The 14,301-nt window shown below is 60.6% G+C and overlaps 2 protein-coding genes across 3 annotated transcripts; one reads left to right on the plus strand and one right to left on the minus strand.

Moving 5' to 3' along the window:
* The first annotated feature begins 1,246 nt into the window (after positions 1–1,246).
* Positions 1,247–8,905, plus strand: TROAP (trophinin associated protein). 2 transcript variants are annotated; one of them, XM_056120288.1, is made up of 14 exons: positions 1,247–1,390; positions 1,490–1,676; positions 3,598–3,755; positions 3,831–3,968; positions 4,337–4,419; positions 4,862–4,914; positions 5,257–5,378; positions 6,567–6,695; positions 6,986–7,066; positions 7,173–7,232; positions 7,435–7,572; positions 7,721–8,309; positions 8,475–8,668; positions 8,789–8,905. In XM_056120288.1, the coding sequence occupies exons 1-14, from the start codon at positions 1,247–1,249 to the stop codon at positions 8,834–8,836; spliced, it is 2,124 nt and encodes a 707-aa protein (XP_055976263.1). In that variant the 3' UTR covers positions 8,837–8,905. The 2 variants fall into 2 exon arrangements, with proteins under 2 accessions (XP_055976263.1, XP_055976262.1); XM_056120287.1 differs by having other exon boundaries at positions 6,567–6,689.
* Positions 8,906–10,129: 1,224 nt separating this feature from the next.
* On the minus strand, positions 10,130–12,841 carry C1QL4 (complement C1q like 4). Its single transcript, XM_056120290.1, has 2 exons — positions 12,171–12,841; positions 10,130–10,309 (listed from the first exon to the last, which is right to left on the minus strand). The coding sequence occupies exons 1-2, from the start codon at positions 12,705–12,707 to the stop codon at positions 10,130–10,132; spliced, it is 717 nt and encodes a 238-aa protein (XP_055976265.1). The 5' UTR covers positions 12,708–12,841.
* Between the last annotated feature and the right edge of the window lie 1,460 nt (positions 12,842–14,301).

Genomic DNA, 14,301 nt, shown 5'->3' on the forward strand with positions numbered 1-14,301 from the left:
TTCTTCTCTGTGAAACAAAGTATCTCATCTCCAGGTCCTGCGACTGGAATGCCAAAGCCATTCTTTTTTTGGGGGGGGTGGGGGGGAGTCACACCCGGCGATGCTCAGGGGTCACTCCTGGCTCTGCACACTCAGGAGTTACTCCTGGCGGTGCTCGGGGGACCCTAAGGGATGCTGGGAATCGAACCCGGGTCGGCCGCGTGCAAGGCAAATGCCCTCCCCGTTGTGCTCTCTCCAGCCCCGCCAAAGCCTTTCTTTGCTTTTGGTTTTGGTCTTGGTTTTGGGGGTCACACCGGCGGTGCACAGGGCGTTATTCCTGGCTCTGTGTACAGGGCTCGCTCCCGGCGGTGCTCGGGGAACGGGATGGGAGCGTGAACTCTCTCCGGCCCCCGCAAAAACCTTTGGAAACGTTCGTTGTCTCGGTACAATCAGCTTCTGCCATCGCCCCCCGCCCCGCTCGACTGACGTCGGTTCCTCGTCCCAGCGACACCCGGCAGAAGGCGGGACCGCAGCCCGGACCGGCGCCCCCAAAGCCGGCCGCCACGCCCCGAGCGCTCTCGGGCGGGGGCAGGGCCAGCCCCACCCCCGGGCGCAGGCAGGGTCCCACGCCTTCCCACAATGCCCCGCGCGGGCCGGCCTCCGCCCAAGGCCTCGCGAGACTTCGGCTTCGGGCCGGCCGGGTTCCGGGCCCCGCTGTGCCCCGCCCCCGAGCGGCCGCCCCGCCTCTCCCCGCTTTTCCCCGCCTCCCGCCCCGCGCTCCGCTCTCGGATTGGCTCGTGGTGCCGGGTCAGTTTTGTCCTGGCCGGAAGGAGGTTCGAAAAACCAGTCCTTCCCCCTGGCCCCGCCCCGGGCATCTCCGGATTGGACGGCGCGGTCAGGTGTCCGCGAGCCAATCAGGAGCTCGGCGTATTTTACGAACTGGGCCGGAGGCTGCTGCAGACGCCGGGTGGGGTGTGCGGGCGAGGCGGAGGGGATCGGGCCCATGCTCAAGGGTTCCAGGGGAAGGTGGGCATGGGAATCCTGAAGGGAACAAAGGACGTGGACGTGGGGACACCTGGCTGATGGGGGGAGCGGGGGAGGGGGGTGGAAACTCAGGCGAAACTGTCGGCCGGCTCAGGCTGCCTGGAGGTGGCCCTGCAGTGGCCGAGGTCCTGTGGGCGGAGGTGGGGGTCGCAGTGGCAGGAGGGATGTCCCCGAACCGGCTGGCCCTCGCTTAGCTCATCCTGCCTGCTCAGTTGTAGTGGCCATGACCACCCTCCCACCCAAGAGGGACCTCGTCCGCCGAGGTGTCTCTCCCACCCCTAGCAAGATCCCCGTCAGTTCTCGGAGGCGCCCGCCGCCCCCCACAGACAAACCCGGCGCCTTGGACCAGGAGAACCAAGATCCCAAGGTAAGAGTGACCTGGCGGGTGACGATGGAGGGGAGGAGGAGACAACACCTAGTTGGACCCCAAATCTGAGCCCCCCGCCTTTTGTCCTCTCTCCCCCAGAGATTGGTGCGGAAGCTCAGTACTCAGCGTCCGCTCCATGACTCAGCTGACCCCAGGCCTAAGGCCTTACATGAGGCAAAGAAGTCAGAGAGATTGGTGGGAAGCCCTCAGTTCCGGAACCCCTTGGAAGAGCTCAAGCCCAGCCCTGGGGGACAAAATGTGGGCCCTCGGCCCCGTCTGCAGACAGGTACCTCCTGTCGGACCACTGAGAAGAGTCCTTTTCTTTAGGGTAGGGTTGGCCACACCTGGCAGTGTTCAGGGATTGCTACCCCCCTGGCTTTGTGCTCAGGAATCATTCCTGGCAGTGCTCAGGGGGCCGAGTGGGATGCCAGAGATCGAACCTGAGTGGGCCACGTGCAAGGCGAGTGCTCCAACTGCTGTGCTATCGCTCTGGGTCTGAGAACAATCTTGATTTGGTAGGAGACTGGCTTGGTCAGCATAGGGTTGGGGGCGTTACACTCCTGTTGTCTTTAAGAGGCCTGTTTGCAGCTCCTGAAAACCTCTTTCCTTTCCCGTCCCCCCGTCCCCAGGCTACACCTGTCTGTGCTTAGGACTAAGTCCTGCCTCTGCTGAGGGATCACTCCTGGCAGGGCTCTGGGAACCATCCGGGGGTTCTGAGAATTAACCTAGATTGACCATGTGCAGGAGCGAGAGCACAGCAGGTAGGGCGTTTGCCTTGCAGGCGGCCGACCCAGGTTTGATTCCTCCACCTCTCTCTCAGGGAGCCCGGCAAACTACCAAGAGTATCTCGCCCCCGTGGCAAAGCCTGGCAAGCTCCCCGTGATGTATTCAATATGCCTAACACAGTAACAACCAGTCTCAAAATGGAGACGTTACTGGGCCCGCTCCAGCAAATCGATGAACAATGGGAGGACAGTGACCATGTGCAAGGCATACACCCTACTCACTGTCCTCTCTCTGTCCTTGCTTCTGGAAAGCTCTTTGCATTTAAAAACCTGCTCTTTTGCCGGAGCAATAGTACAGTGAATAGGGGGTTTGCCTTGCATGCAGCCAGCCTAGGTTTGATTCCTGGCATCCCATGTGGTCCCCTGAGAACTGCCGGGAGTAATTCCTGAGTGCAGAGCCAGAAGTGACCTTGAGCAACGCTGGGTATGACCCTAAAAGACCAAAAAATTTTAAAAATTAAAATAAAAGCCTTTTAAAATCTGCTCTTGGGGCTGGAGCAATAGCACAGCGGGTAGGGCGTTTGCCTTGCACACAGCCGACCTAGGTTCGATTTCCAACATCCCATATGGTCCCCCGAGCACCGCCAGGAGTAATTCCTAAGTGCATGAGCCAGGAGCCCTGTGCATCATCGGGTGTGACCCAAAAAGCAAAAAAAAAAAAAAAAATCTGCTCTTTTCTTCAGCCAAGCATCAACTCTTGTTATCAAGCTGTTTTCAGCTTCCTCAGTCATTCAGTTACTCTGGGAGTACTTTGCAGTACTTCTTTGATGACTTGTCCATAATTTGCTTCAGTCTTTTGCCTCTCTGTAGCGTGGTGATGACTGTTTCTTTATTTTCTTGGGGGCAGGTGGAAGCCACACTTGATGGTGCTCAGGACTTACGTCTGGCTCTGTGGTCAGGGATCACTCCTGGCAGTGCTGGGGATAGAACCCGGTCACCCCTGTGCAAGGCACGCACCTTACCAGCTCTACTGTTTGTTCAGTCACTTCTTTTAAAGGCAATTCCAGAGATCAGACCCAGCGTCTCATACGTGTAGCGCGTGTGGTTTAGTACTGAGCCACATCGCTGGCCCTAGCAGTAGTTTCCTGAGAGCTTTATTTCGGTCTTCTATGGCTCCAGTGCCTAGCATGTTGTCTTATGTAAAGTCTATGCACTATTGATGAATTGGTTTTTATTTTATTTGATTTGGGTCACACCCGGCGATGCTCAGGTGTTCCTCCTGGCTTTACACTCAGGAATCACTCCTGGCGGTGCTCAGGGGACCCTATGGGATGCTGGGAATCGAACCCGGGTTGGCCACGTGCAAGGCAAAAACCCTACCCGCTGTGCTATTGCTCCAGCCCCTGGTTTGTTTTTATTTTTATTTGCTGTTGGGGGGTTTGTTGGTTGGTTGGTTTGGGGCCATCTCTTCTTCTCTTGCAGAAGCTTCTGGAGCCGTTGATTTTGTGGCTGACCCTGCAGCCCTGGCCACCATTCTGTCAGGTGAGGGCGTGAAGAGCTGTCACTTAGGGCGCCACACTAGTCTGGCTCAGAGAGTCCTGATCCGAGTCAAGCCAGGAGGCACCGACCGAAGGGGCCAGGTAATGCGACTCAGGCTGGCGGGGACCAGGAGGAAATTCTGAGCCTCTGCTTAAAGCCTCTTTTGGGGGTCCCAGGGTGTCCGGTCCTCTGCATATTTGGCCCCCAGAACCCCTGCCCAGCGACTGGACCCAACCAGGGCTTCCTGCTTCTCAAGACTGGAAGGACCGGGACCCCGAAGCCAGACCTCGTGCCCTCAGAGATTAGAGGAGCTGGTGAGTACCTCTCAGGGACAGTTCTCACTGCTTCTGGGGGTTCTTTTCCAGAGACAAACTGGGCCCTGCCAGAGAAACAGCCTCTTGCTAGAGGGTTCTGCAGAGATAGATGTGGTTGGAGCCTAAAAGTTAGAGGCCCATGGGGCTGGAGCAATAGCACAGCGGGTAGGGCGTTTGCCTTGCACGCGGCCGACCTGGGTTCGAGTCCAGTATCCCATATGGTCCCCCGAGCACCGCCAGGAGTAATTCCTGAGTGAGAACCAGGAGTAACCCCTGTGCATCGCCGGGTGTAACCCCCAAAAAAAAGCAAAAATAAAAAATAAAGTTAGAGGCCCACCTGTGACTCGTTTTTCTCGCTTATGGGCCAGATTCCATCTTCAGATGCTCCCTTGCGCCCCGCCACCCACCCCAGTTTCCAGGAGCTGAGAAGAGAGACAGGTGGCGGCAGCCGGTGAGCAGGGGGACATGCAGCAAAGACCAAGCCGGTGTCAGACAGGGCTTGCAGAGCTGGGGCCAGCAAGGACCTTTGGGACTTTGCCCCAGTGTGGGAGGACAGGGGAACCTCTGACTGGTCAGGATGTGCCTTTGAAATTGGCTTCAGGCCTTCGGTGCCTGCTCTCCGAATGACAGCAGTTTCCTCAGGGGACCGCAGGGTGGGGGGTGGATGGGGCTGTCTTTTTTCTATAGTGGCTAAAGCATTGACTGAAATGAGAAATTCAGTTTGGGTTTGACTCCTCGTACTCTTCACTCTCTGTCAAATGAATATGATGTTTGCACTGACATTAAGGGCTGTGTGAGGATTTAGTGAGCAGAGGTTTAGAAAGCACTCCGCATAAGCACCCAGTTTACGCTGAGTACTCAGTGACTGCTGGTTGCGTTCTTATCACCATCAGGACTGCAGCAAGCCAAGCCTCAGGGTTGCTCCCAGACACCCCAGTCCAGCCTGGTGAGTGCATGGTCGGGGGGGAAGAACGGGAACTGGGCCTGCAGTGGAGAAAGTTTAGGAGGAGGGGGAGAGATCTTGATAACCAGTTGCACTTAGATTGAAGGAGGCGGTCCCTGTTCCTGCCCTCTTCCTGCCAGAGTGGTCTCCCACCCCCTCTTCATCCTCAGCTAAGAGCCATCACTCAGAGTGCTCAGATTAAGATGGGACTCCTGATACAGTGCTGACCCTCCGGGGCAGGATGGCTCTGTCAGACTGGCATACCCTCTTCAGGGGGGGTAGTACTCCATAACAGACTTTGGAGGGTGTCTCGGGTACTTGAGCAAACTTCCTGTCTCTTCCTAGCTTCATCTCTGCCTGGAAGAGAACATGAAGTTGTCACTCATTCAGGTGAAGGAGGAGGGGCGCCCCTCAGTCTGGCCCAACGGGTACCGTTAAGAGAAACCCAAGAGAGAACCCACACTAGGGTGAGATGGGACCTTCCTGGGAAGGGTGGGGGGAGGGGACGTGCATGGGGAGAGCCAGGCAGTTCAGAGAGACGTTAATTAGGGCTCAACTCCTGTCCAGAGTGGCTGGAGCGATAGCACAGTGGGTAGGGCGTTTGCCTTTGCATGGGGCCGACCCGGGTTTGATTCCCAGCATCCCATATGGTCCCCCGAGCACCACCAGGAGTAATTCCTGAGTACAGAACCAGGAGTAACCCCTGTGCACTGCCGGGCGTGACCCCAAAAGGAAAAAACAAAACAAAAAACAACTGTCCAGAGTGGGACTGGCCCTTCCCAGCGGCCTGGAGCCTGGGACTGAGAGGTCAGAGCCCTCAGTCATAGCCCTCACATTTGTGTCACCATCACCACAGATGAACACTTGCCAGCCAAAGCTCATCTTTCACTCCACAAGTATTTATCGATTCAACTGTTGTGCACTGAGCACTGCCCTACGTTCTGGATAGATAGATGGTAACCAGGTTCACATTCTAGAAGGCAGAGGTAAAAAACACCAATCCATGGGTGAACGTGTGTCAGATGGTGATTAATTCTCTGCAATAAATAAATAACTAATAAGACATTGACGGGGAGGTAAAAATGGGTGGGAGGGGTGAGCGTGCCTGGCCGCGGGGAAAGAACTGGGACTCGGCCTGCAGTGGATAGGAAGCGCAGTGGGCTGGGGGTTTCAGATAAACGGGGCCGGGGGCTCTCACGGAGAAGATGGTATTTAAGTAGTTGCTGAACCAACAAGACATGGGTGGGGGAAGAAACTTCGGAGGCTCTGAGGTGGCCCCGCACCTTGTGTTAAGTTTAAGGATCAGCAAGAAGACGCTAGTGGAGCTGAAGCCAAGTAAGGAGGACCAGAAATGAGGTTCCGAGCCCCCCGACCTGGGTTCGATTCCCAGCATCCCATATGGTCCCCTGAGCACCGCCAGGGGTAATTCCTGAGTGCAGAGCCAGGAGTAACCCCTGTGCATCGCCGGGTGTGACCCAAAAAGCAAAAAAAAAAAAAAAAAAAAGATCAGATAAGACCTTAGCTTTTCCTTGGAATGAGTGGAGAGACGTGGTAGAGGGAGAGGGCCGAGGGAGCTCATGACCTGCTCAGGGCCTCAGAGTCACCATGAGACAAGGCAGAGGAAGGCAAGGGCCCGCTCTTCCCCCTTCCTACAGGATAGCTGTGACCCCCAGCAGATGTTCACCCCGGGCCGAGTAGCGGCACCTGCCACCGCGCGTCCATCACCCTCACCCTTCGGACGGGCTCAGCGCGTGCCCTCTCCCGGACCCTCAGCTCAGGTTTGTGTCCACGACCTCAGGGGCCAGGCCGGAACAGAGCAGCCTGCCCAGGTCGGGAAGTTTTGTTGCGATTTTTGAGTCACACCCAAAAACCCGTGGGATACTCCTGGCTTGCTATTTTGTTTCCACGTGTGTCTATTTCTGCATGTTTGGTTCCTGGCCGATGCCCAGAGACTATGCCGGGATCTACCCCAGGCCCCGCATGCAGTGCACACCCTCAGCTCTTTGAACTCTCTCCTCGGCCCCTACATCTCGCTCGGTTTTCTCTCCACTCAGCTGCCCCCATCTCTCCCCAGACCTATTCAGTATTGCGACGTCTTGCCAATCGCCCCAAGACCCAGTACACGCCCCTCCCGTCGGCCTCCAGAGTTCAGCAGGTGAGTAAGAGCAGGGAGAGGGAGGGGGCAGCAAGTTCAACCCGGCTGGAGAGGAGGGGAAGGGTGCCGCCTGCAGTGCCAGGCTGACATCTTGCTTCTATCCCAGGCCCAGCTGCTGACTGGCCTCTCCCCACAGCCTTGCCCGGAAGAGCCTACCCTGCCCTGGGTAAGTTCCAAGAGGAACCTTCCCACCCTGACCGTGAGCCTGCCAGGGTCCAGAGAACGGAAAACCAGCCGGACCAACAGGCTAACCCTCCAGCGCTCTGTGCTTCTCTCCTGCCCCCTGGCTGCAGTCTCGGGCCTCTCCATCGGGGACTCCATCCCTAGTTCGGGACGGTGGTCCTCATGCGTCTCCTCTCCGTGCGCAGGAGCAGATCACAGTGCGGTTATTTGACCAGGAGACTTGTAAACGGCTGCAGGAGGGGACCGGGAAGCCACCAGCAGCGGCGACTCCCTCGGGGCCCTCCCCCAGCAGAACCCTCAGCTTCCAGGAGTTGAAGATGCAGGTGGGTCTCTGGGGTCACAGTGCGGATGCCCGGGGCAGTGACAGGGCCCGGGAGAGGGGTGCAGAGGGGAGTCTCGGAACAGGACAGCGTGGGCACAGACTTGATCCTGTGTCTTGACAGCCCCCGGGGGTCTCTCTTCCACCCGCAGCGCATCACAATCCTGCAGCAGCTTTTGCGCCAGGAGGTCCTGGGGCTGACGGAGAGCGAGAGTGCGCCCTCTGCTGGAGGCTCCGCTTCTCTGGACATGACTGAACTCCAGCCCCTGCTGGCTGATGTTTCTAGAACTCTGGGGACCCCAGAGCCTCATCCTGGGACTTTGCACCTTCCCACACTGCTAGAGCACTCGGAAACCCCCAAACCCTGCCCCCCAGAGGAGTCCGGGCAGCCACAGCCTGGCCCTGGAGCAGAGGCTGAGGTGGCTCAGCCCTGTCCTCCAGCAGAGCCAGGTCCCCGGGAGTCCAGCAGGAGGGACCCTGAGCCCCCTGAGGCCTCCGCGCAGGAGCAGCCTGACAGGTCAGAGTCGGGACCCCTGCACACCCAGAGGCAGGCGTGGCTCGCAGAGCCGCCCTCTGGGGTGGAGTGTGGGGCGTCACAGGCCCGCTCCCTGGATCCCAGAAGTCCAGAAGCCAGCCCGCCACCTGGGTGCCATCGGGGGGCCCCGGTGACGACCAGCACACTCGGTGCCAGCCCCTCTAGCTGCTCCTTCCGGTCTCCGCGGCCTCCCATGGGCCAGGCAGGTAAGGAGTTGGTAGGAGGGTTGTGAACAGGCGTTCTTGTCTCTTGCTGGAAATGGGGCTCCGCCCTGCCCAGAGACCCTCTCTCCATTTTCTCTCCTCGCCTCCCCTGCCTCTGGGGGGTAGGGAGTGGGGAAGGAAAGTATACGGTGACATACTGGCCCGCAGGTCCCTGCTTTCTGGCCCCTCACACCCTGGCCCTGAGGCAGCGCCTCCAAGCCTGCCTGAGCGCCATCCACGGCTTCCACGAGGCCCGCCTGGACGATGAGTGTGCCTTCTACACCAGCCGGGCCCCTCCCCCGGGCCTGACCCGCGTCTGCACCAACCCGGTGGCCACATTACTGGAATGGCAGGATGCTCTGGTGAGCCGCGATCACAGCCGGACGTGCCCACCCCACAGACGCGCTCTCACAGGATGGGGGCAGGAGGCAGCCCGGCTCAGCAGGGACTGGGCTGCGACCAAGCGTTCTCTCTCCCCCCAGAGTTTTATTCCTGTCGGTTCTGCCGCCCTTCAAGACTCTCCATCATGAGAAACCTGCTTCCACTATTCCACGCCCTGCCTGGCTCCCTCCTTTTTAGCCGTTATTTATTGTGGGCCCATTCCACAGGATTGGGAGCCAACCATTTCATCCTTCAATAAAGTTACTCAAGTGTCTGTAAGTGAATCCTGGCCACCGGTACCGTTGTTCTCCCGTCGTCCACACGGGGGCAGTGTACGCCTGCTTCGGGGCAGCGCCAGGCGCCTTCCCACCGGGAGGAGGCACCCGCTCCCACGCTCCAAAAAACTTCAGCAACTTCTCCTGAGTACTGAATATGCGTCTGGATATTCGAGTCACTTATAGAAACCATCAGCTCCCCCCGTCAGGCGGCTCTTAGACCTCTCAGTGTGCCCCGCAACCAGCAGATCCTGGTTTTGCCCGCCTCAGCCTTGTGGCTCTTGGGGGGAGGGGGAGGGGGTCTCCCCTGCAGTGGAAGACTCGAGCTGGCGCCCTCCCTTTACAGGTCAGAATGGAGGGCTTCTGAGGCTGGAGAGATAGCACAGCGGGTAGGGCGTTTGCCTTGCACGCGGCCAACCCGGGTTCGATTCCCAGCATCCCATATGGTCCCCTGAGCACCGCCAGGAGTGACTCCTGAGTGCAGAGCCAGGAGGAACCCCTGTGCATCGCCAGGTGTGATCCAAAAAGCAAAAAAAAAAAAAGAATGGAGGGCTTCTCGCTTCTCGACCCCCCTTCCTCTAAGAAAGGGTCAGGAAGGGGGCAGGGGCCCACCCTTTGCCCTTGCCCTGCACCCAGTGAAGAGGCACACCATTCTCCAGCTTCACTTTATTGGAAGGGGCGACATCAGTTGTACCCCCAGGGCCTAGTCCAGATGGGGCTGAGATGGGGACTGTACAGAAGGAGGGTTAAATGCTCGGAAAGGATTCACTGGTTCCTCTAGTTCACAAGAAGGCTGCCAAGGCCTGCAGCTTGGAGGGAATGCTAAGAGAACTGTGTCAGGGGAGCGAGCCCCATGTCCTCTCCTCTCCCCCAGACAGGCTCCTGCTTCATCCTCCCCCTCCCCAGATACCGGCGCTTCCCTTTTGCCTTTGGAGCTGGCCCCCAGCAGAAAAGGGAGCCCTGCCTCAGTGCTCTCAGAGGTGCACAGGACGCCCCTGCCTGCAGCAAAGCCAACTTGCAGGTCCCCGCCCTCCCTCCTGCTCTCCCCACCCACAGTTCCTAGCTCGGCGCCTCACTGGGGGTAGCGGAAGGGCAGCTATGGGAGGGGAAGCCACAGACGGAGACAGCAAGCAGGGGTGGGCTGGGAGGGTGCTGGGAGGCAGCAGCTCAGTCCGGGTAGATGATGAAGCCCGAGAAGGTGCTGTACTTGTTGGTGTTGCCGCCGTGCACCTTGCCTCCATCCAGCTTGATGCAGACCTCATCGCCCACATCCAGGTGCAGGATGACACTATTGCTGGCATAGTCGTAGTTCTGGTCCGCATCCTGGGCAATGGCGCTGGCCCGGACCTAAAGGACAGAGCCACCCCCCTGAAGCCCGGTGCAGAGCTGGCACGACAGCAGGCAGGCCAAGAGAGACAAGCGCCAGATGCTGCCCCTCACTCCCCGCTGCTGCGACAAGTGCCAGGGCTCCTGGAGACTAAACTGCAGCTCCGGTGGGGAGCTCCAGCACCTACCTCACAGACTGGGTTAAATGAGCAACTGCATGGGAAGCAAACAATGCGTGGCACACAGAAAAATACTATCTAGGGTTTTCTCTGAGCATTTTAGAAATAAAGTAGGCAACCAGGATGATTTTGATTCTAAACCTGAGCTGTCAACCTTCCTCCCCCACCTCCTGCTGTTCCCCCTCAGACAGGGCACTTGTGAGCTGTCCTAAGACTGTTGGGGGGGCCTTGGACGCACCCATTTCCCTCCTGGCGTGCCCTGCTGAGTCCCATGGTGCCTGGACCTGAGGGTGTGCTGCAGGAAGCAGCCTTCTGCCCCATGGGGAGCCCCTCCTCCCCTCTGGCCTCCTTGCCGCTGGCCGCCTAGGGCTGCCAGCCCCCTCTACAGCCCCCCTCTCTCTCTCCCTCGGGGGCTGGTTATTAACTCATTAATTATTCATCATTATTCTAATCACTATTTACCGTCCCCAGGGCCGCAGCGCCCCACCAGCACCACAGAATACAGAGTGGGGAGGCTGAGCCCCGCCCCGGCAAAAAGCGACACTCTCCAAGCAGCCCCGGAAGGTCTGTGACAGGCCACACACACCTCCCCAGGGCCACACGCTCACCCAGAGCGCTAGGTGGAGGGTACAGCACACCCACACCTTCATCCCACACCCAACAGACACACTCTCAGGCCCCTGTTCGGGGTCTCCTGGGGAGGCCCTGCTGGGAGGAGACCCCGGTGCAGTGTCTTGGGGTCTTGAAGCTGGAGGGTGCAGCAGTCAGAGCAGAACTGGAATTTGGAACAGTGGAGATGGGGAGGCCTGATGGTCCCTGGTCATCACCAGGGCCAGGTGCAGGGCGCTGGGAGGTCACTGCTCATCCCCACCTGGGCCCTGTGGCCTGTGCAGCCCAGACACGGCCCCTGTGCCCCGGGGCCTCTCTCTCTCAGTGCAGTCCCGATCTGGAGATGATTCCTCTGGGCTGTTTTCCCCAGCCAAAATGATTGTGACTCAGACCCTGATGGGGTGGGGGCAGGGAACCTGCAATCAAGGGGACAGCAGTGAGAGTGTGGGACCGATCGGACCTTCCAGAGGCCAAGGTTACTTCTCTCTTTGCCCCTCGCCTCTGTCCTCCTTTTCCAGATCTGTTCCTTCGAGCCACGGCTGACCACCGCTCGGCCCCCATCTTCCCCACCTCCTCTGCCCACGCACCAGCGTTAGAGGGGGCAAGGCCCAGACTAGTGAGCTATGGAGATGCCCAGCAAGTGAGTACAGGCATTTTTCCTTTCTCACTTTTTCCTTTAAAAATCCAGGCTGAAGACCCCCACATGGGAGAGGCTGCCGGCCGCTGCCTCCTGCCTAAGATGGAGACTCGAACCTGGTAACTCATTTACTGCCAGTCTAGAAAACAGATGCCCCAGAGAGGGCGTTTCCCAAGACAAGGCCAGAAGAAGTGAACTGGCAGAGGAACCGGTGCCTACAGTTAGAGAGTGCGAGGTGACCCGGGGACAGAATTTGGGAGTCTGGAGTTCTAATTCCGACACTCCTTTCATTCTCTATGGGACCCTGGGCTGAGGGTTTCCTCCCTCCAACCCCCAGTTCCTCTTTGGCTATGTGAGGGGGTCTCCGTGCCTGGCAGCGGGTGTGCCCCATTCGCTTCGGCGGCTGGGAGAGGGGTTCTGCTGGGGGCGGTGCGTGCGGGTGGGGAGGGCAGCTCACCTGGCCGTTCTTCATCAGGTCGGCCCACATGCTGGTGCCGTCGCCGCCTCGCATGAGCACATGGTAAGCGAAGAAGTAGACTCCTGGCATGGGGCAGGTGAACTTGCCGCTGGCCGCTTCGTACGCGTTGCCCACGTTGGTCACCACGTCGTCGAAGCGCAGCACCTCGTAGCCTTCGTGGGGTCGCCGCAGGCCCGCGTAGAAGGCAATTCGAGGCACGTAGCCGGCCGCCGGGGCCACTCCTCCGGGGCCAGGCCCCGGCGGGCCCGGGGGGCCCGGCCGGCCCGGCTCACCGGGAGGCCCTCGAGGGCCCGGCGGCCCCGGCGGCCCCCGCAGACCCGCCTTCCCGCGCCGGCCCGCCTCCCCCTTGGAGCCCGGCGGAAAGGGGGCCGCGGAGGCGGGCGCGCCGTCGGGTGCGGGGCCCCGCGGCCCGTGCGGGTCGCACACCATGCGGCAGCGGCCCAGCATCTCGTAGTGCGCCGGCCCGCGGGAGCTGTGCACCAGCAGCGGGATGGCCACCAGCAGCAGCAGCACCATGGCCACCCCGACGGCCGCGCCCGCCACGCGCTTGCGGCGGCTCAGCCGGGTCGCGGCCAGGGCCAGCAGGTCCTCCTCGCTCTTGGGCGCAATGGCTGCGGCTGGGCCCGGGCCTGGGCGGGGGCCCCCTGCCCCGACGGTGCGCCCGCACCCCGGCCCGCGGGCCCGACGCCCACCTTCCGTCCAGGCGGCCGAGGGCAGCCCCCCGCGGGTCCGAGCCCGGGCTCCGGCCCGCAGCGGCTCCCGCTCAGCCTCGCGGAGCCGGCGGCTCCCCAGACGGCGGGGTCCTCACGGGCCCGGGGCGTCCGCGCCCCGGACGGCGGCGCCGCGGTGGTGCCCCCTGCCCGGACGGCCCGTCCCCGCGCGCGTGGGGACGCTGCTCCGCGCCCCGGACGTCCCGGGCTCCGCGCCGCGGGGGTCGCCCACGGACCCCACCTCCGGATGGGGTTGCGCGCGGGCTCCCGGCGAGCACTGCCCGGCCTCTCGAGGCCCGGCCCGGCCCCGGCCGGAGCCCGTCCCCGCGTCCTCCCCTCCGGGCCGCTCCCCTCCGCGTCCCTAACCTTCCTCCCGTCTCTCCCGGAGCGGCAGTGCGGGTGGTGTGAGCCGCCGCGCCGCTGGAGCCGCTATAAGCGGCCGGTGGGCAGAGCGACCCCTGGCGCCCAGAGTGGGAAACGCGGGGGCGGGGCCGACCGCCCCCCACCCCCCCACCCTCCACCCCCCACCCCGCCCCGACCGGTCTGTGGGAACCTGCCCGGCTCCGGGAGGGCTCTGCAGAGATCGCTGCACCCACCCTGCTCCTTCTTTCTTTCGTTCTCTACGGAATTTGGGTTTTTTCCGGACACCCAAAGGAAGCAAGAACAGCGATGGGCCTGGGGGTGTGGGGGGGAGGGAGAGGAGGGAGGGAGGGAGAGAGGGATGCCAGGGGTGCACTTCAGAGCCAGAGGGCCTCCCACAAAAAAAGAGGGAGTAAAACCCCCAAACGAATAAGAAGGGTGAGAAAGGATGGAAATCTCCCCTTGCCCAGCCCCTCAGTGCCTCTGCTGGAGTAACCTCAAGGTACCCAAGGGCTGGAATGAAGCGGCAAGTTTCCAGCCGCCCCTGCCCTGGTCCCAGGGTGGCCAGGCGCAGAGCAGCTAAGACTGTGGGAAAGCACGAGAGTGAAACAGAGCGGCCTGGGGAGCCGGCGGCAGTGGACGGGGACGCAGAGAAATCAAAGGAAGGAAAGCCGTATGGAGACACTGAGGAGAGACAAAGCTTCCAGGAGACTAGCTGACAGCTTCAGCGGGGTGGGGGTGGGGGAGGGAGAGACAGAGACAGAGAGATGGGAGGGAGACAGGTTGACAGATAGAGAGAGAAATGTAAATGGCGCTGCAGAGAGACACCCAGGTCCGTGTTCGGACTCCAATGTGACATATCAAGTGTAGGGGAGTCCGGGCGGGGCTGTTCTTTGGAGCACACTGGTGGCTCTGGGCCTGTGCATTGTCACAGTGTGCCGGCAAGGGTGGATTCAGCCTGGAACCCTGGCGGTGTGTCTCTGGGGAACGGATTGTATGTGGTGTGTGTGTGTGTGTGTGTGTGTGTGTGTGTGTGTGAT

This window comes from Sorex fumeus, unplaced genomic scaffold, assembly GCF_029834395.1.
Source record: "Sorex fumeus unplaced genomic scaffold, SorFum_2.1 ptg000042l, whole genome shotgun sequence".
Lineage (NCBI taxonomy): Eukaryota > Metazoa > Chordata > Mammalia > Eulipotyphla > Soricidae > Sorex > Sorex fumeus.

Excerpts from the sequence above, each read along its gene's own strand:
- C1QL4 (XM_056120290.1), bottom strand. The coding sequence starts at position 12,707 with ATGGTGCTGCTGCTGCTGGTGGCCATCCCGCTGCTGGTGCACAGCTCC. Across the intron at positions 10,310-12,170 it reads ACCTGATGAAGAACGGCCAG|GTCCGGGCCAGCGCCATTGC; the intron begins GTGAGCTGCCCT and ends TCTGTCCTTTAG.
- TROAP (XM_056120288.1), top strand. The coding sequence starts at position 1,247 with ATGACCACCCTCCCACCCAAGAGGGACCTCGTCCGCCGAGGTGTCTCT. Across the intron at positions 7,573-7,720 it reads TCCAGGAGTTGAAGATGCAG|CGCATCACAATCCTGCAGCA; the intron begins GTGGGTCTCTGG and ends TTCCACCCGCAG. Across the intron at positions 8,310-8,474 it reads GCCTCCCATGGGCCAGGCAG|GTCCCTGCTTTCTGGCCCCT; the intron begins GTAAGGAGTTGG and ends ACTGGCCCGCAG.